This window comes from Amblyraja radiata, chromosome 22 (genome assembly GCF_010909765.2).
Source record: "Amblyraja radiata isolate CabotCenter1 chromosome 22, sAmbRad1.1.pri, whole genome shotgun sequence".
Lineage (NCBI taxonomy): Eukaryota > Metazoa > Chordata > Chondrichthyes > Rajiformes > Rajidae > Amblyraja > Amblyraja radiata.
In genome coordinates, this window is record NC_045977.1 from 24,634,446 (window position 1) to 24,655,168 (window position 20,723).

General features: G+C 42.3%; 1 protein-coding gene across 6 annotated transcripts in view; it reads left to right on the forward strand.

The window, feature by feature from the left end:
- arhgap17 (Rho GTPase activating protein 17) overlaps positions 1-20,723 on the forward strand; it is an 88,359-nt gene that overhangs the window by 22,071 nt on the left and 45,565 nt on the right. For all 6 annotated transcript variants that reach the window (XM_033040745.1, XM_033040746.1, XM_033040743.1 and 3 more), the window contains exons 2-3: positions 14,556-14,595; positions 20,098-20,202. In XM_033040745.1, coding sequence (XP_032896636.1) covers positions 14,556-14,595; positions 20,098-20,202 — 145 coding nt within the window. The remainder of the gene's footprint in view (positions 1-14,555; positions 14,596-20,097; positions 20,203-20,723) is intronic.

The window sequence follows — 20,723 nt, forward strand, 5'->3', positions numbered from 1 at the left end:
ACTTCTGATTCTACATTGAAGGTTTGTTTATTACCCATTTAGATCCTTGTCATTACAGTCTCCTGGTGTATTTCATTATGTGTTGGACCGTGTCCTCCCTTTTAGATGGAGTGGACCAGATCACTCTAGAGAGATAAGATCACTAACTCAGCCAAATCTTGAGGCAGGACAATAGTGAAGCAAGTAGGGCTGCTGCCTCAGTAGTCACAGGTTCAATCTTGACCACCAGAAGATGTGCAGGTTAATTGGCTTCTATAAGGAGAGCGATTTATTGGATTACTTTTGAGAGCTGGCAGAGACATGGAAAGGGGTTGCTCTACTGAAGTATGTCAGTATGAAATGCTAAGGTTAAGACCACTGCTTAAGATCACCCATTGTGAAAGACCGTATCATGAGCTATGGTTGTTGCATCACCTGCGGGAAAGAAAAAGTTTCGATGGATTAGGAGAATCTGCCTGATTGTGATGGAATTAAATAAATACTGCAATATTAGAAATCTGAAATAAAGCAGAAAATGTTGGAAGCACTGAGCGGTCAGGCAGCATCTTTGGAGAGAAACAAAGTAAAGAAATGCAGCTGAAACACACTTCTCTCGGAACTAGGAAAGAGGATCAACAGATTAGTTTCCAATTGCAGCTCGGCTGAGGAGAGACCAAAGAGAATATCTTTGATCAGGTGGCTGTAATGATTGGCGGTTGATGAAGTTATCGGGCGATACGTTAATGAAAGCATTTAGAATGAGCGCAAACAAAGGAATATAAAGGCTGCAAAATGCAGGGCTGTAGAAAATACTCTGCATGTCAGGCTGTGCATTTCCTTGTTTCTAGTTTCTGCGAGAGGTTTTGCTGTGATAATCCTTTTGTGAAGCATGCTATCCATGTAAAATGTGCTATATAAATCCTAGTTGTTCTGTGCTCCTTTGCAACAACTATTACCATACTTGGTAAGAATGAATGCTGGGCATCTGAATTGAGAACTATTCCGTTCTAAGATGTGATTAAGGAGCGTGAACAAAGAAAATATGACACTAAACCAAAACGTTAACAGGCAATTGCCCCTTGCAGTTAAGAAGGCAGATGTTGCATTGGCCTTTAATGCAAGAGGGTTGGAGTTTAGAAAGAAGAACATTTTGTTATAGTTGTACAGGGCAATAGTGAGCTAATGCCTGGGATACCATGCACAATTTTACCTTGCCTATTAAAGGAGATAGCAGATGATGGTTATATGGAACAAATTATCAGAGGAGGTAGTTGAGGCAGGTACTATAACAACATTTAAAAGACACTTGGACAGATACATAGATAGGAAAGGTTTAGAGGGATATGGGCCAATAGCAGGTAGGTGGGACTAACATAGATGGGGAATCTTGGTCGGCATTGGAAAGTTGGGATGAAGGGCCTGTTTCTGTGCTATATGACTGAGTCATACCAAAGGAGATTCCCAAGGTTAAATCCAGGGACCAGAGAGGCTATAAATGGGAGACACACAGAACTGTAGGTGCAGGAATCTTGAGCAGATCGCAGAGTGCTGGAGGAGCTCATGTTTTGGGATGGGACCCTTCTTCAGTTTTGGATTGGGATCTTTTTTCAGTCTGAGGAAGGGTCTCAACCCGAAAAGTTGCCTGTCCATTGTCATGGTGGATGCTGCCTGACCTGCTACAAATTCAGCACTTTGTATTTTACTCAGAGGCGGAAAACTTAGGTTTGTATTCTTCAGAGTTGAGAAGAATGAGGAATGATCATATTAAGACAAACTTCTTCTTCTTGCGTATGGCGTGCACATCCTAAAGTTGTAGGTCAACTTGTTCTATTTGAACTTTTGTTTGTGCACGTCGGGTTGATTGCATTAGTCGAAACGGGGTGGACCACGTGAAGGTTGCAATCTCCCAACCCATTAAGACAATGTAAGGTTGTAATGGGGCACAACAGGGTAGATGTCAAGATATGGGCGGCACAGTGGTGCAGCGGTAGAGTTGCTGCCTTACAGCGCCAGAGACCCGCGTCGATTTAGACCTCGGGTAATATATGTACAGCGTTTGTACTTACTCCCTGTGACTGCATGATTTTCTCTGGGTGCTCCAGTTTCCTCCCACATTTTAAAGACTTGCAGGTTTGTAGCTTAATTGGCTTCTTTAAATTGGCCCTAGTGTATTGGATAGAGCTAGCATATGGGTGATCGCTGGTCAGCGTGGGCTGAAGGGCCTGATTCCACGCTGTTTTTCTAAATAACTAAATTAGAGTTGTTAAATTTGATGCTACTTAAGTCCGTTCCAACTTCCTTCTGTTATGCACGTTTTCCCGCATTGCATCGCCGTTCTGGAGCTACTTGCCTGATGTTAGCTTGTGTTATGAATGGAGACCTTTCTGGCATCAAAGATTTCTCTTCTCAACATCTGGCACTCTCTGGTGCATTTATAATGAAACCCTGACCGGCTTCTCCAGCTTGGAGTACAGCAATGCAGATTCATTTTTGTGGTGATTCGTACAAGTTCGTGACACAAATGCCCACCTTTACAAGTTATAATGTCTCTTTAAATCCATTCACTTCTAATATCAGATCTCTTGATGCTGCTTCTCTCTAATGAGCTCAATGATTAACGGCGGCTATATTATTCAGTCATTTCTAAATATGAAGCAGATTGAAATGTCGGGGCACAGGGTAAATGAATTCCACAATCCTCAGGTTTGTTTTTCTGGAAAAAGGCAATTTATTTGAAAGCATACCACAGAGACATTTATTCTGGATAATCTGCAGTTTTAAGAACCAGTCAAAACATCTAAGGATGAAAAAGTAGCCACAGGGATGCTGCTGTGCTTTCTTTGCACTTCAAGTTCAAGTGAGTTTATTGTCATGTGTCCCTGATAGGACAATGAAATTCTTGCTTTGCTTCAGCACACAGAACATAGTAGGTATTTACTACAAAACAGATCAATGTGTCCATATACTATAATATAAATATATACACACATGAATAAATAAAATGATAAAGTGCAAATAACAGATAATTAGTTATTAATAATCAAAGTTTTGGCCGAGCCAGGTTCAATAGCCTGATGGCTGTGGGGAAGTTTGGTAACTCACTAGGTAAGTTTGGCTTATTTCTGTTCCTTGTTTACAAGCAATAGTTATTTGGTGTACATGTCTGTGAATGCATTGCCATTCTACGTATATGTTGTGCCTTTAAAAAAAAATATTTGTTGCGAGTTTATATTCAAATAATTTGTGCACCCATTTCACACAAATATTTAGCTGAAGAATCCTGGCATAAAGCGAGTAATTCCAAAGATTTTCTCTCACTTCGTTTTTATGTCTCATTACAAACTTAGCTATGTTTATAAGAAGGCTACAATGCAGCCTTTTTTAGGAACCCATATTTCAACCTAGGAAAGAAACGTGCCCATACCAGGTTTTGAGTTACTACAAACAATTGCTGCCCTCGGCATTAAATGTCTTTCCTTAGTGAATGTTATGCCTTCAAGCTTTGTGAACAATCCCAAACATTGTGCGGGCTCTTGAAAGTCCTACAAGACTTGAGCCAAGGGCATGGCTGAATGTTACCCGCTTTAAGTAATATAAAATTCTGTGAAATTTGTGTACTTTTTGAGGACATTTGTCTCTTTCTGTTGTATTACAATTGAAACATGACATTTGAGTTAAAAATAGCTGTTGGTATTTTTGGGGAAAACGTCTTAGTAGCAATGGTACAAAATTTTGAGATTTAAAAAATCAAGTCTGTAATTTATCCCATCAGATAAAGCATAAAAAGAAGTTTAATTTGACACCTAATTCACTTTCATATCTCATGTATTTAAAAAGTTATGGCCATTTTCATACTCGGAAATTAGCATCTTGTTCCCTATTGATTTTCTATGGACGTAACAAAAAAGCTGTGATCGTGGACAGTCAAAAGCCCATAACTTTCTTAAAAATTAAGAGAACTGAATGAAATTTTCAGTTATCATAGATTGAAGCATTCTGAAACAAATATAAAATAATCTTACTTGGATGACCTGAAATTAAAGCATATAATTAGTTAGTTACCCAAGTGTAGCTAATTTCAAACTTCAATTACTAGATCTAAACATCTATCCATTTCTTAATAAATGATTAACATTTTATAATAGCCTAAGTGTGCAAATAATATTCATAAATAATTCACAATAAAACATGATTTTTAAATCTCATTTACATTAATTTATAGGCCAAATGGAAGGAATTTAGTGTTCAATTGCTGTAAATTAAAGTCCATTTTAAATCAGCTTTCTAGTGGGATCCTGTGAACGCGCTGGTTTAGAACGTTCACATTGCGGTAGATTTGTGCCTTCAAATGCCCAGAAAAATACTGCGGGATATAATGGGCCCAAAATGAGCTACTCGCAATATTAAACTTTGTATAAAGGGATCTTAAGAAGCCCTTTTTAATGTAAAAATAAGCTACATACCTTTTGTGGTTTGCTCTATGGGACCCTGACGGCTGTCGGTGGTCGCGGGTTTAGAGATTGATTTTTAAACTACTATAACTATTATCCAACGCCTTTAAAACTAATAATAGCTTTTGCGACGGGGTCTTCCAGCGATTTTTCGTTAATAATTAACAAGGCTGAACATCTTCGATTTGAACAGCCTAGAGAAAATCGCGTTTTAAACCCGCCCCCCTCTAAACGGCGCCTAAATCGCGCACACCCGCAGCGACAGATTTTCAGCGACGCTTCAGGTAGGCTTTGCAACATACCTACGTCTTAGCGTTGTGTCTCTAACCTCCAACATTCAGATAATGGTTCTTGCGTTGCTGTTAATACTGTGCTTTTATATTTTATTATTTCATGCTCTTAACTTACCACCCAAGATAATTAGGGGAAAAAAAGGTACATTTCCAAAGCTGAACATGTGATATGCTCTGTCGTGGAAATTTAAAATAGCCTCCCAGTGTCAGACCAGAGTATTAGTATTTTGAACTCCAGATCAATATCCTTAAATGCTCACTCAACAAACTTGTGAGTGTTAAACTTGCAGAATAATTTACCTTTATCCTCCATTGTCCTTGCAGACAGCATGCTCACTGTTTACATTTGCAGTTGTCCCTGAACCTGTCCGACTAGATTAATGTTACTACCTAATTGATCGTTCTAATTCATGCTTCATCAAGCTGAACTGAAGAATGTATGCATAAGGTATTCATTCTGAATTTTGCAAGTGCGGGCTTGCAAAACCTACATTGAATGGAGTACAGCATAATGGGGGTAACACAAGGAATAAGAAAAGTCACCAACATAATTTCATGACACCACGGTACATCATCGGTAATAGAGGATTATTTTTTTTTGCATATTGGAAGGCAGAAGAAGCGGCCAGACTGTTTGAAAACAGTAATGGCGCCGCAACATTATTTAACTTCAGATTATTTTTTATTTTTGTGACTTATTTTCAGATTTGTCTTGAAAGCTCATATAGTTCTGCAACCCATAAGTGGGGATACATTCAAGTGTAAGAAAAAAGACTGAAAATCAGTTGAGAAGTCAATCGGTGATCAGTCAATCTTTACTTTCAATATAGTCAATGATTCCACATTAATAGTTTTATGTTCAAAGAAATCAAAAGTCTCTGAGAGAAGAAATCCTTACCTCTGTGCTAAATGGGCAACCCTTATTCAGAAAAAAATGCCACCTAATTCTAGATACCCCAACAGGAACAACATCCTCTCGGTTTCCACACCATCAATACGCTTCAATCAGAATTTCAATAAGGTCACACTCATTCTCAACTCCAGTAAGCTTGGATGTGCTCAGTGACTTGATCACAGGAATCGTCCTTGTGAATCATTTCTGCTCTACCTCTAATGCAATTTTATCCTTAAATGTGGATTCTCCAGTTGCGGTCTTGTCAGCATATGTAAAGTAGCATCAACATTTCACTGTGTTTATACTTTATACCCCTTGTAATAAAGACTAACATCACATTAGCATTCCTAAATATTTGCTGTACCGCTGGCCAATTATTTTAAAGTGAAATAATGTGAAGGTGTACTAGAATAAGATATTTCTTCTGGATGAACTGCACTTTATCGCAGTTTATCGCAGTCGCTGCCTCAAAAAGGCTGGCAGTATCATCAAAGACCCACACCATCCTGACCACACACTCATCTCCCTGCTACCTTCAGGTAGAAGGTACAGGAGCCTAAAGACTGCAACAACCAGGTTCAGGAATAGCTACTTCCCCACAGCCATCAGGCTATTAAACCTGGCTCGGACAAAACTCTGATTAATAACCCATTTTCTGTTATTTGCACTTTATCAGTTTATGTATTCATATGTGTATATATTTATATTATGGTACTAGACCAAGTGGGACCCGTTGGGTCCTGGCATCACACGGGAAGACTGGACACCCAACACAATATTCCACCTCTCCACCAATTCCAATATTGCTGGCCGGTGGTGGGGGGGGGGGGGGGGGGCTTTCTGTTGCGCTAGTATGAGTGTTGGGGGCCAAAGGTACTGATTTCCAGAGGGCTAGTATGGAATTTGTGGGCCAAATGGATTTTTGGGCTGGCAGCACAGTCACTGAGGGCTGGCAGCACAGTCACTGAGGGCTGGCAGCTCAGTCACTGAGGGCTGGCAGCTCAGTCACTGAGGGCTGGCAGTACAATCACTCGGACCTGGCAGGCTGGCGGCTGAGAAACTGCCAGAAATTCTGCCCACAACAGGTGACCGACTGTAAGAGAGAAGGGGGAAGAGGGTGGACTGAATGGATTATTGGGCTGGCAGTTCAGTCACTTACAGCTAGTGGGCTGGCAGTTCACTAACTCACGGCTCGTGGACTGGCAGTGCAGTCACTCACGCCTTGTACGCTGGCAGTTCACTCAGTCACCCCACCTACCTTCACCCCCCCCCCCCCCCCCCTCCCCACTCTGCTCCTTGCCATTTCCCTCCTACCCACACATTCAGTGCATCTCCAAACAACCTCCCCCCCATGCACTCTTAGTGGCTCTCCCACAGAGCAGCCATTCCTGCCTATTAGGTTCTATTGTGATGAAGAACACACGGCATTAAAAGTGCAAAAGGTTTTTATTAAAGTTTAAAATGTGAATGACTCTTAAAATATAAGAACAATTTAAATTTTAAAGGTGAGATTTATTAAGTTTTTACTTGTTGTGTCTTGTTGTGTTCTGCTGCTCACTGCCTCTTGATGACTATTTCCTGTTGATAAAAAGAGACAATTTTAATATAGAGAAAGCCAGTGGTCAAATTTTAAGAAGGAAAATCTGAGAATTTATCTCAGAAGTCATCATTCAACGAAGCACGCTATTAATGACAACATTCTTGGGCGATGTTCCATCCTTCAGGAAACCTTTGACATTTCCCTTCATATTTCTGTTGAGCTAGCATGTTGGGCCAAAGGTACTGGTTTCCAGAGGGCTAGTATGGAGTTTGTGGGCGGAATGGATTTTTGGGCTGGCAGCTCAGTCATTGAGGGCTGGCAGCTCAGTCACTGAGGCCTGTACTGGCAGGGAGGCACCAAAATGCTTGGTGTTGCTGAAGACATCTGGAAGAGTTCTGTCCACAACTTCAAAGCATTCTCTCCTAATCATTGGACATTCATCCCAAACAATGACTTTCACTTGCCTCGTGAAATGTGCCGTCTTAGAGTTCTTCTCGATGTTGCACAATGTATCCTCGGCCACTTGGATGGGTATCTTGAATCGAGAATGTGTAGTTCTTCCACCAGGCAGAAATGTAGCTGCTATCCTAGAGGATACTACAGCAATAGCCACATCACCTTGACCTCTAACATTTCCTGACATGATGTTGAAAAAGCAGCCTAAAGACAATTTCAGTTGTTAATGAACACTGAAGATTTGTGCAAAACATTTTTTTGAGGTAGGGGTTGTCAGGGTGGGGTGGGGGGTGGTAAACATCGTGCAGCCAAGGGAGGGGCACAGCTTCAGGTGGGGGTTCTCGTGAGCTGATGAGAAATGGGGGGGGGGGGGGGGGGGGGGCTCATGCAGGGGATGAGGGCGGCTTCAGTAGGGGGAGCATCCTATAGCCAGGCGGAAGTGGGGCATGTCAGTGGAGGAGAGGGGGCAGTGAGCGATTTACTCATGACCTGTGGACTCACTCACTGCCTTGGGATTGACTCATGCCCTTTAGACTGACTGACTCTCACGGCTTGTGGACTGACTGATGCCCGACTTCTGGAGTCACGTCCGACTTTTGTAAACTGAAAACGGTAACATCTACATTGAGGAACAGCTTCTTCCTGACAGCCATCACGCTATTAAACTTAACAAATAAGCTCTGAACTACGAAATACTATATTATTTCACACACACACATATATATTCACACGCACTCACACACACACATATATTCATACACACACACACACATTCACTCACACACATATTCAGACACACACACGTACACACTCACACACACACACGTACACACGCACATATTCACACACACACACACACACATACACATTCTCACACATACACACACATATTCACACTCTACACATATTCACAAACAGACTCATTCACGCACACACAAACTCAATGACCCACACACACATAGACTCATACACACATAGACTCATACACACATAGACTCATACACACACACACGGACTCACTCACACACAGACTTAATCACACACACATACACAGACTCATCCCCCACCTCAAGACACTGCCCTATGGGTGGTAAATGTCGTGCAGCCAAGGGCAGCTTCAGGCGGGGGTTGTCGTGAACTGATGAGAAGGGGGTGGGGTGTCCTCATGCAGGGGATGTGGACGGCTTCAGTAGGGGGTGCATCCTATAGCCAGGCGGAGGGCAGCGTCTTGAGGTGTCAGTGGAGGAGAGGGGGCAGTGAGCGATTTACTCATGACCTGTGGACTCACTGCCTTGGGATTAACTCATGGCCTTTGGACTGACTCTCACAGCTTGTGGACTGACTGATGCCCGACTTCTGGAGTCACGTCCGACTTATGTAAACTGAAAACTGTAACATCTACATTGAGGAACAGCTTCTTCCTGACAGTCATCACACTATTAAACTTAACAAATAAGCTCTGAACTACGAAATATTATATTATTTCACACACACACATACATATTCACATGCACTCACACACATATGCACACAGACTCATATTCACACACACACACACACACACACACACACACACACATAATCGCACACACATATTCACTCACACATATTCAGACACACACATGTACACACACATACATATAGACACAAGCACATATTCACACACACACATATTCACTCACACATATTCACACACACACGTAAATATTCACACACACACACACTCACACACACATATTCACACACACACACACACACACACAGAGGGAGGTTTCACGGCAGTCGGGTCACGACCCATGACCCATACTGTTGCTACGCTACACCAAATGGATTACACGCGATGTACTGCAGGTAGGCACTTACCATTGTTTCCAACTCCATCTTCCAGGGAGATGCTAACCGCATTTCGTTGTCTCTGTACTGTACACTGACAACGACAATTAAAGTTGAATCTGAATCTGAACGTAGCGGGTCCGTTAAAACCCGCCGAAAATGTCCATTTTTGCGCTGCAAATAATTATGGAAATCGGGATGAGCGTGTGAGACATTTAGCCTACTTCAGAATTCCAAAAGTGAGGAGAAATGACGGTAGATAGAAGTGAGAGCTGAAGGGACAACAGAGTGCTTAGCGAACATTGGCCGTTTGCTCACTACATTTCATCAACTCTAAAGCATTATTTGTGTTTTTTCTTGATTCCTTTGGCATCTAAAAAGTTTCAGAAGTGATAAATCTTGCTGTATTTTTTTAAAATAAATCGTCCATGGTTCTCAAGTGGGTTTTTACGTTCAAAATGAAAACGCATCTGAAGAAAAATTTACAGCCAGATTTATCACTTCTGAGAATTTTTAGATACCCAAGGAATCAAGAAAAAACACGAATAACGCCTTACTGTTGATGAAACGCAGTGAGCAAACACGATAATTCCAATATTTTCAATTACGATATCTGCACAGCCAATCTTTACCAAGCACTTTAGCTGCTGTTGTCCCTTCAATTCTCGCTTCTCTTTACCTACATTTCATTTCACGTTTGGAATTCTAATGTTGGGTACATGTCTCTCACACTTACCCCAAATTCCACAATTTTTTTCAGAGCACAAATTCAACATTTTGGAGGTTTTTAACAGATAGGAAAGTACGCGTTTCTTGCATTAATAACATATACTGGAAATGACGGATGTCTTCAGATGGTTTGAGCGGCTCCGTGCGTCAAGTCCTATTACCTTGTGACCTTACGTGCAACCCCCTATTCACATGCAAACACACATATATATTCTCACACACATATATATTCTCACAACACACATAGAATTCACAAACACATGCACATATATATTTCACACACCACTATAATATTCACACACACACAACACACATAATATTCACACATACACACACATATATATTCAACACACACATATATTTCACACACACACACACATATATATTCACAAACTATGCACCCACATATATATTTCCACACGTATTCACACATATATATTCACACACACACACAACCACATATTCCACACACCACACATATATTCACACACCACACACATTCTCACACAGACACACACACTGCACACACACATATTCATTCACACCACACACACACACGACATTCAAACACACATAGATAACACACACACATATATCACACACACACACACCTATTCGCACACACACACATATATATATATTCACACACACATATATATATATTCACACACACATATATATATATTCACACACATATATATATATTCACACACACATATATATATTCACACACACACACACACACACATATAAATATTCACACACACACACATATATATTCACACACACACACAACACTAAAATACACTGTGCAAAACGAATATTCAAATCATGCTGTAGAGTCTTTTGCTGAAACAAAATGCTGCTTTTAAATAACGTCCAACAAACACAGACTTACCATAGAGAAAGCAGCCGAATATTTGAACGAATCTTCAAATCCTGTTGTAGTCTGTAGCTGAAACACAATTGCCGCTGTGGATGCAACAAACAAACACTTACCAGTTCTGTAGAATTATTCAACACCTCGTGCACTCCGTCTTCAGCGCCATCTTGCCTCCGACCAGAAATGACGTCATCGCCGCCATCTTGCCTCCGACCGGAAATGACATCACCGCCGGCTTCCCGATCGCCGGAAATGACGTAATTGCCGTCGGCTTATCGATCGCCGCCATCTTGCAACCGCCAAAATCACAAAATGAGCGCCGATTTTAAATTTAAACACAGTTCTGGTCGAAATAAAAAGCTTCTTTCGCGCATTACTCGCCTGAAAACGTTGCGACAAATGCATTTCAATTTACATCACCATTTCAAACACAATAGAAATCATGCTTTAGTTACCTGAAAACGGGTGCAACCATTTTAAAACCCAACAGTAAACAAATTTGCAAAACGCTTTATAACAATAACAAATGCTTTTTATTTTCAATTCACAGTTCAAACATAATATAGATAGACAAATATACAAATGCTTTTTATTTTCAATTCACAGTTCAAACACATATAGATAGACAAATATACAAATGCTTTTTATTTTCAATTCACAGTTCAAACACAATATAGATAGACAAATATACAAATGCAAATGCTTTTTATTTTCAATTCACAGTTCAAACACAATATAGATAGACAAATATACAAATGCTTTTTATTTTCAATTCACAGTTCAAACACAATATAGATAGACAAATATACAAATGCTTTTTATTTTCAATTCACAGTTCAAACACATATAGATAGACAAATATACAAATGCTTTTTATTTTCAATTCACAGTTCAAACACAATAAAGATAGACAAATATACAAACTCTTACCAACAAAATGCCAAGAAATTTCAGAGCATGGTGAATAACATACATATCAATGCAGAGCTGCAGCTCAGAGAGCTGTGACCCTTTCACTTCGTGGTCGGGAAGAAAGTGATTGAAGCAGGACGCTTCCGGGTTTTATAGTCCCTCCCTCCCCTGCCGCCAGCGGGGGCAGCAGAAAGAATGGGGAATTATGTAAAAACATTAATATCTCGGTCATATTTAATCGAGGGGAAAAATCCTCGGCACACATGCGGCAGAATGGGGCTCTGAGGGAGGTGGCCAAAAATGACGGCCGTAGGTGGCGGCGTTCTCTCGGAAATCGCAGCACAGATCGGGAAAAGCGGTCAAGAACAGAGTTTTAGTAATATAGATATGGACACACTTATCTGTTTTGCCTACTATGTTCTGTGTGCTGAAGCAAAGCAAGAATTTCATTGTCCTATACAGGGACACATGACAATAAACCCACTTGAACTTGAACTTTTTAGAAGCTGGTAACCTGTTGGATACAAAGTTCCAGGATTTTGATCCAGCAAAGAAGAAAGCCTGTTGATATATTTTCCATTTGTGATAGTGTGTGACTTGTCCTGCAGCTCATGGTATTCACATCCACCTGCTGCCCTTGTTGTTTCTTGCAAAGGTGTCAAAAGATATAGGCGCAGTCTGGATGAGTAACTACCCAGTGCATTTTACAGATGGCATATACTGCAACTACAGTGTGGTGGAAGAGGGATTTAATGTTTAAGGTGGTGGATGGGATACCAATAAAGCACAGTGTTATGTCCCAGATGATATCAAGGTACTTCAGAGTTGTTGGCACTGCTGTCTTCCAAGAAAAAGGAAGATTATCTATCAAACTCCTCACTCTTGGGTATCAAGGCATGAATTACTTTCAACGGGATACCCAGTCTCTAACCTTCTCTTGCAGCCAAGAGTTATGAGGTTGGTCCAGTTGAGTTATTTGACAATGGTGTCCACCAGGGTATTGATGATGGGAATCCTAAACATTGCCAGTCGATTCAAGGTCATAAATTACATAAAAGAAAGTTGTTTACAACAAGTTATTTCGAAGTTAATTTTTGGAAATAAGATCAAAACTGAGACCCATGCTCTTTATGGTGTCACTAAAGCTCTGGACTATAGCAAGGCCTCTTCTTGTATCCATTTCTTCATCATCCTTTTAATCTTCCATTAAAATAAGGGGTTGAAATAAATAGAAAGAATAATGAATATTAAAACAATTCAGCTAAACACTGGAATTATGAGCAGAGTAATTATTAATACTGAATGCAGTGTGCCACAAATGCAAATACAACCTGACTAATTTAAATCTGTTGTTGCTACATTAATTTGGCAAATCGTTAAGCAGAGCATTTCCTGTGAACTTGTTTCAAGTTGCATGGGCCCAGTATTAACAAATAACTGGCCTCTGAGGAATGATTAAAATACAGATGCTGGATGTAGACTCAACAACCACAGGATTTCCTTTTGTAATATTTTGCCGGTCTCATCAATTTCTTCCTTCAATTGTGCGGTAATTTGGCTGATCTTCCAAAGAATGGCTGAGTTGGGGACATTCGATCCTTTATCTTGTTTTTGAACATTGCCTCAGGATGAAGCAAAATAGCTGAGCATGGAACAAAGATGCGTGGAATGAGCCACACGCCATTACCGACACGGATCTTTATTCTCAGCATGTCTAAAATAATGTGCAGCATTGAAGCAGTGTGTAAGTCATTGGTACTCGGTTTTAATCTTAGTTCCTATGTTTGGGAGTATCTTATAACAAGGCTGATTTAAGATGATGTTCAGCAGTGGGCTTGCTCCAATCCCAGTTGGATGTCAGAAATAATCTGATTAACTGAACATGTATTTGTATTCATCTCTTCCTAAACTCTTTCCTCTGTTTCATCATGCTAATTTCCAGCAGAGAATGAGGAGCTCGCAAGGATTCAGGCCATAAATCTGCAGTCACTGCCGTTTCCCTTCCTTTCCCTATTCTACCACATTGAATTTTCTGTAGGGCACCCCCTTACTCTTGTATCTTTCTTGTGCTTCCTTAAAATTCTATAAGCTGGATATTTTCCAGGTAGACCATACTGGAATTTATATTGGGAAACGAGCCTGGCCAGGTGACTGGCGTTATGGTGTAAGAGCATTTTTGATCACAACGCCATAAGTTTTAAGATTGTTTTGAACAGGGAAACATCTAGATGTTGGGGGAATGTATTAAATTGGGGCAAAGCAGATCACAATGTCATTAGGCAGGAACTAGGGAGCAGTTGTTATTGGGGAAAGTCCACAGATGACATGTGGAAGTCATTTACAGGCCCGTTGATCAAAGTGCTGGATCAGCATGCTGTGGGTAATCAAAGAGGCTGTAAACCCTGAAAGACCCTTAACAGCATTGATGTGCAGAGGGATCTTGGAATCCTAGCACACGGCTCATTGAACTTGGCACCACAAGTAGATAGGGTAGTTTAAACTTTTAGACATTCCTGTAACTGGGTTTACTACTCTTCCTCCAGATTTCAGATGTGATTCTAATCATTGGTGTTTTACGTTTCAGAGCTGAGAAGACTGAGGTACTTAGCGATGACCTGCTGCAGGTAATCTTTTGATTTTGTTGTTGGTAGCAAGCAATATATCATTGAAGTGAATGCACTAATTGTGAGTGATGTGTACATTTTCCTGTATTCATGAAAATACAGCATCCTATTAGAGGACATTAATTCAATCACTTTATTTTGCGTAAAACAAAGTAAAAGGTAATGAAGGTTATGAGATTTTTTATTTAAGAAAGGCCATCAAGAATCATATGCAGCAGGACCAGAACAATTAAATTCTTATTTGCTGCATCTTGAGAAACACATCAGTGCAACAACAAATAAATATACAATAAATATTGCAATAAATTATCAATAATAGTGGTAACTAAATCATAGTACAGGTGCACAACCTTTTATCCGAAGATCCAAATAACGAAAACCTCCGAATAGCGGCCATTTTTTCGGTCCTTGAAGAAAGGTCCTTGAAAACGTTCACCGAGGGCGGCCCGCAGAGGTGACAGCGGAACCTCCGGTCGGTCCTCGAAGAAAGGGGAACTAAATCCCCATTCATAAAAGAGAAGGTGAGGGTATATTGCACGGGAGGGTTAATAATTGACAATATGCTGCTGCCTGCCCGCTGAGTTAAAAAGTTCCCACGGTAGACTCACGATACACAGTGCAGATTGTCGCTCCCTTCAGTTTCACCCCACCTACACCCCTCTGCTTCCCGGCCATGTGTGTGACCCCTTCCCTCCCCTCTCCAGCTCCCCGCCCAATGCACCGGCGCGGGGGCTTTGCACTGTCTTCACGTCGGCCGTGCCAGTCACCGGAGACGTCAGGACCAATTGGACACCGACCACCAGGCCCACCGCAAGCACGGAGATCCCAGAGACCCACAGCCAACAGCAGCCCAGCCCAGCCCCACTCCAACTACAGAGGAACCTGGGTTGCGGATGACGGGGCGCAGCTCGGGGCGTCGTAGGGGCCCATCGGGGAGCGGGTTCCTGTTGGTCCTGACGTCTCCGGCCACCTGCCATCCTCCGGGAACTGTACCGCCCTTGCAGGAGAGTGGGGTTGTTTGCATTTGCAGAGGGAGAGGGCAATTCACATAAACATCCATCACAGTGAGTCTCCTCCTCACTATGATGGAAGGCAAAGACTTGTCTCTCCCCTGCTCTCCATTCCTCTCCCGAAGTCGAGGTCAAAGCCCCCGGCGGGCGCTAGCAAGTCCGCGGCCACTCAGCCACGCCGGACGTTGTAAGGCCCCCCTCCAGGTCATTCTCAACCCCGTAATTCGGGCGGGAGAAGTCGCCGCTGCCGGTGCCCCGCAAAACGGTCTCCCATCGGGGACCCGCGGGCTCCCGGTGTCATCATCCACCGGAGTCGGGTCGCAGCAGCTCGCCCCCGCAGCTCTCCACGCTCCGAAGCTGGCTAGCTCCACGGAGGTAGGTCCGTAGGTCCACAGCTCCCACCGCCGCCCACCGACCCCCAGGCCCACTGCAAGCACGGAGATCCCAGAGACCCACAGCCAGCAGCAACTCCAGCCCAGCCCCGCTCCAACTCCAGAGGAACACGTAGGGGCAGAAGCTGATGGTGTGCAATGTACGTCTTGTTCTTGGGGTGGCGGATGAGGGGGCGCAGCTCGGGCTGTGGGCAAACTGCCACTTGTCGCCGTAGCGGCCCATCGGGAACGGATTCCTCTGGAGTTGGAGGGGGAGAGGGGTATTGTGCTATTTGATCGCCCCCTGCTATCCCAGGGACAGGGAGACACAGCGGCTTTTTAGACTGGTGGGCAATCACTTCCAAAGTTCTGCCCACACAGTCAGTACACCTCTACTACACTGCATTTCATATAAACATTTATTCTGCAAGAAAAAACGACATTGAAGACTCAAACTCGCGATCGAGTAACTGCCAGGATCAAGGCGCAAACTCGCGAACTAGCGGATATGAGCCGAGCACTCTACCACTGAGCCAGCCATTAAAATCTACGCAAAAATATTTCCATTCCGAAGACCGACAAATTCTGAATTACGAAAAGTGTCTGGTCCCAAGGCTTTCGGATAAAAGGTTGTGCACCTGTACTGCAGACCAAAGTACATAGTGCAACGTACATAAAGCCCACAATAGATAGTTGCCAAGGTCAGGTTTGTGGTTAGGGTTATGCAGTGAGATTCAAGCCTGATAGTTGATAGTGTTCAAGTTCAAGTGAGTTTATTGTCATGTGTCCCTGATAGGACAATGAAATTCTTGCTTTGCTTCAGCATACAGAACATAGTAGGCATTTACTACAAAACAGATCAATGTGTCCATATAAATATAATATAAATATATACACACATGAATAAATAAAATGATAAGATGCAAATAACAGATCATTGGTTATTAATAATCAAAGTTTTGTCCGAGCCAGGTTTAATAGCCTGATGGCTGTGGGGAAGTAGCTATTCCTGAACCTGGTTGTTGCAGTCTTCAGGCTCCTGTACCTTCTACCTGAAGGTAGCAGGGAGATGAGTGTGTGGCCAGGATGGTGTGGGTCTTTGATGATACTGCCAGCCTTTTTGAGGCAACGATAGGAGGAAGTTGTTCTTGTTTCTGGAGGTCCCTATTCTCCAGCTCATGTAACCTTATTTCCAACTTTAGCAGCAACATGAGAGTGTGGCCAGGGTTGTGTGGATCTTTTATATTAGCTGCTTTCATGAGGTTGCATTTCCTGTAGATCCTCTTGATGTTGGGATTGGAGAGTGCAATAACGGACACCACTCCCTTCCATTTACAGTAAACCCTCATTATAACGGACCATAGCGGAGGGAGTGATGTCCATTATTGCTGATGACTGCAGATTATGGTAAATAGACAAAGACTGAAAGTGCTGGAGTAGTGCAGCGGGTCAGAATCTCTGGAGAACATGGATAGGCGACATCGGAATCCTTCCTCAGACTGATTCAGTCGGCTGAGTTACTCTGCGCTTTGTATCATTTCAGTTTAAAACTAAGCTTGATATCTGTGGGGCTTCCTCCCCTCTCTGTCGGTGACTATGGGGGAGAAGGAGTAGGCAACGGTGTGGGGGGGGGAAGAGGCTAACTGGACAGGGTGACCGGAGAAACAGGTGGCCGTGATCGTGCACGGAGCGGATATAGTCACTGCCGACAGCAAGAAACAGCAGCTGGTGAGTGTGGTGCTCGCACCTTGTGAGTCAAGAGTAGGGTCGGAAGCCGGGTCTTCAAATGGCTGGGGAGATGGTGGGAGCCAGGGATGAGTCGGCAGGTCATTACATTCTTGATAAATCATTTGCACGTCCTACGATACCACCCATCCTAGTGTCATCTGCAAACACATGAATCATGTCTGCTGTCAGACTCCTGAACCAGTCATCTTTTCCACAACCCATTCTCGGATATGCTGCCACAAACTTACTCTTTACTCTCCTCATTCAGTTATTCCATTATTGTACTTTAGTTTTTCTATTGCACTACTTCAGATTGCAGTACAATCTTTTCACCATACTGCTGTTTGTATTTATTGTTCTTATTGTTATATCTATCGTTATTACATGTAGTGTTTACTCTGAATTTCATTGCACCCTGGGTGTATGTGATAATAAACTAATCTGAAATTCTCACTCTCACAGTGTGAGTGAGAACAAAATTAAGAAGCATGCCTTGAAATTTAGATGCTTACAACATTTGCTGGATACAAATGGAAAGGTGGATGAGGAAATGGACAAGGAGGAAGCCCGTGAAAATATTAGATTTAGGGGGGGGGAAAGTGAGACATTATGGTGATGGCTTACTGGCATGTCTTGGATAAAATCTCACTGTTTACAAGAAAGGAAATAGTTACCATTTATAAAGTGCCTTTCACAGTATAAGATGTCATACAACACTTGACAAACAATGAAGTGTTTTAGAAGTGTCACTGTTGTAATCAAAGATAACAGCCTGATTGCAAACAGTTTATTGTATGGTGTTGATAAAAGATAATACTGGGGTGACTTCGAGAGAGTTAGAGTTAGCTCTTAGGGCTAAGGAAATCAAAGGATATGGGGAAAAAGCCAAACGGGGTACTGGTTTTGGATGGTAAGCCATGATCATATTTAATGCGGTGCTGGCTTGAAGGGCCTACTCCTGCACCTATTTTCTACGTTTCTATGTTAGTTCCCTGCTCTAGAAATAGTGCCAACGAGTCACTCAATAGAACTTAATGCCATTTCTGAAAGGCAGCATTTCAGATTGTTTAGTTTACGGTGCCCCGCAAGGATGCGTTCTCAGCCCCTTACTATACTCCTTATACATTCATCGCTGTGCAGCCAAATACCAATCCAACTTAATTTACAAGTTAGACACAAAATGCTGGAGTGACTCATTGGGACAGGCAGCATCTCTGGAGAGAAAGAATGGGTGATGTTTTTGGTCGAGACCCTTCTTCAGACTCAATTTACAAGTTCACAGACTAGACCACTGTAGTGGGCCCGATATCAAATAATGACAAGATGGAGTACAGAAAGGAGATTGAGAACCTTGTAACCTAGTTTCAAGACATTCTCTCCCTCAATGTCAGCAAGACAAAGGAGATTGTGATTGACTTCAGGAAGCGAAGCAGTACACATACATTTGAAATCGCCGAAGTATCACCAGCAATTTGTCCTGGACCAACCACATCAAAACTATGGCCAAGAAAGTGCACCAAGGAAGTTCAGCATGTCACCAATTTCTATTATCACGATGCATCACAGCCGGGTTTAGCAACAGCTCCATCCAAGAGAACAAGAAATTGTGGAACGTTGTGGACGTAGCCCAGATCATCACGCAAACCAAACTCCCTTCCATTAACTCCATCTACACTTCACACTGCCTTGACAAGGCCACCAGCATAATCGAGGGCCAGTCTCAATCCGGTGTACTCCCTCTTCTCCATTCTCCCATCAGGCAAGAGGTACGACCACCACACGTCTTTGTGATGTGGGAGGAATCTGACGCACCTGGAGGAAACCAGTGCAGTCAAAGGTAGAACATGCAAACTCTACACAGATGTGCAAACTACACTGAATCATAATGGGGGGGGCGAAAACTGGAAGAGAGGTGGGGGTAGGACAAAACCTGGCAATTGATATGTGGATACAGGTGAGGTGGTTGGAGATTGTGTGGCAGAATGTCCACGGTGTTTCTTTGCTGTGTTATCCCAGATTAACTAATAAAGCCTTGGAAGTGGAGTCGGAATCCATCACCAACAAACTATTGGTGCTTATTTATGTTTTTCAAATTGCAAGGCATGCTATTGAAATATATTGAAATATATTAAGACAAACTTTGTATATTTTATTTTAAAAACCAAAGAGCTCTTGATGTTTCATTTGCAAGTGGTGGTCAGTTGATGCTACCAAACTGATTATTTTCCTAATTTCTTGTTTATATTTACTCCTGTACTCTAGTGTAATAACTATCATGAATTTATAGATTGAGGAAACAAAACATATATAACAAAGCATTGATATCTGTACTTTATGATCAGAAAATGGAGAGTAATACCTAATGTAATGTGTCCTCCATGTTTCTGACATAGATTGAGAAGCGGATGGATACAATCAGAATTATTTCTCATACTATTCATAAAAGACTGGCTGCGTGTTTGCAAGTTCAACAGGGCACCGACGTGGACAAACGATGTGTAAGTAATACTGTTGTGCATGCATGACAGGGTGGGCAATGAGATGTTCCTGCTGGTATTTTAACTCAATTCATTTTTAAATGATTTCTCTTGAAGATGTAAACGTGAGCTTGTTTTCTAAAGTATTATTTACTTATAATCTCCAGTAAATAAGTTATTTCCTTGCCTATTTAATAAACAGGGATTGTCGTACGACAATGAGTCTTCGGAATTCTCTTTCTCAGTGGTAGTTGAGCCTTTGATTAATTTTCAGGCAGTGGTAGAATCCTGGATAAGCCTAGTGGTGAAAGGTTACCAGTGGGATTGCAGTTACATTGGGATTGGCCTTGATTTTACAGAACGGTGGGTGGGCTCAAGGGGGAGAGAGGGAGGGATGGAGAGAGGGAGAGGAAAGAGAGGGGAGAGGGAGAAGGAGGGAGGGAATAAACAAGGGAGGGAGAAAAATAGGGAGGAAGAGGGAGGGAAAGGGGGAGGGAGGGAGAGAAAGAGGGAGGGGGAGAGAGGGAGGGAGGGCGAGAGGG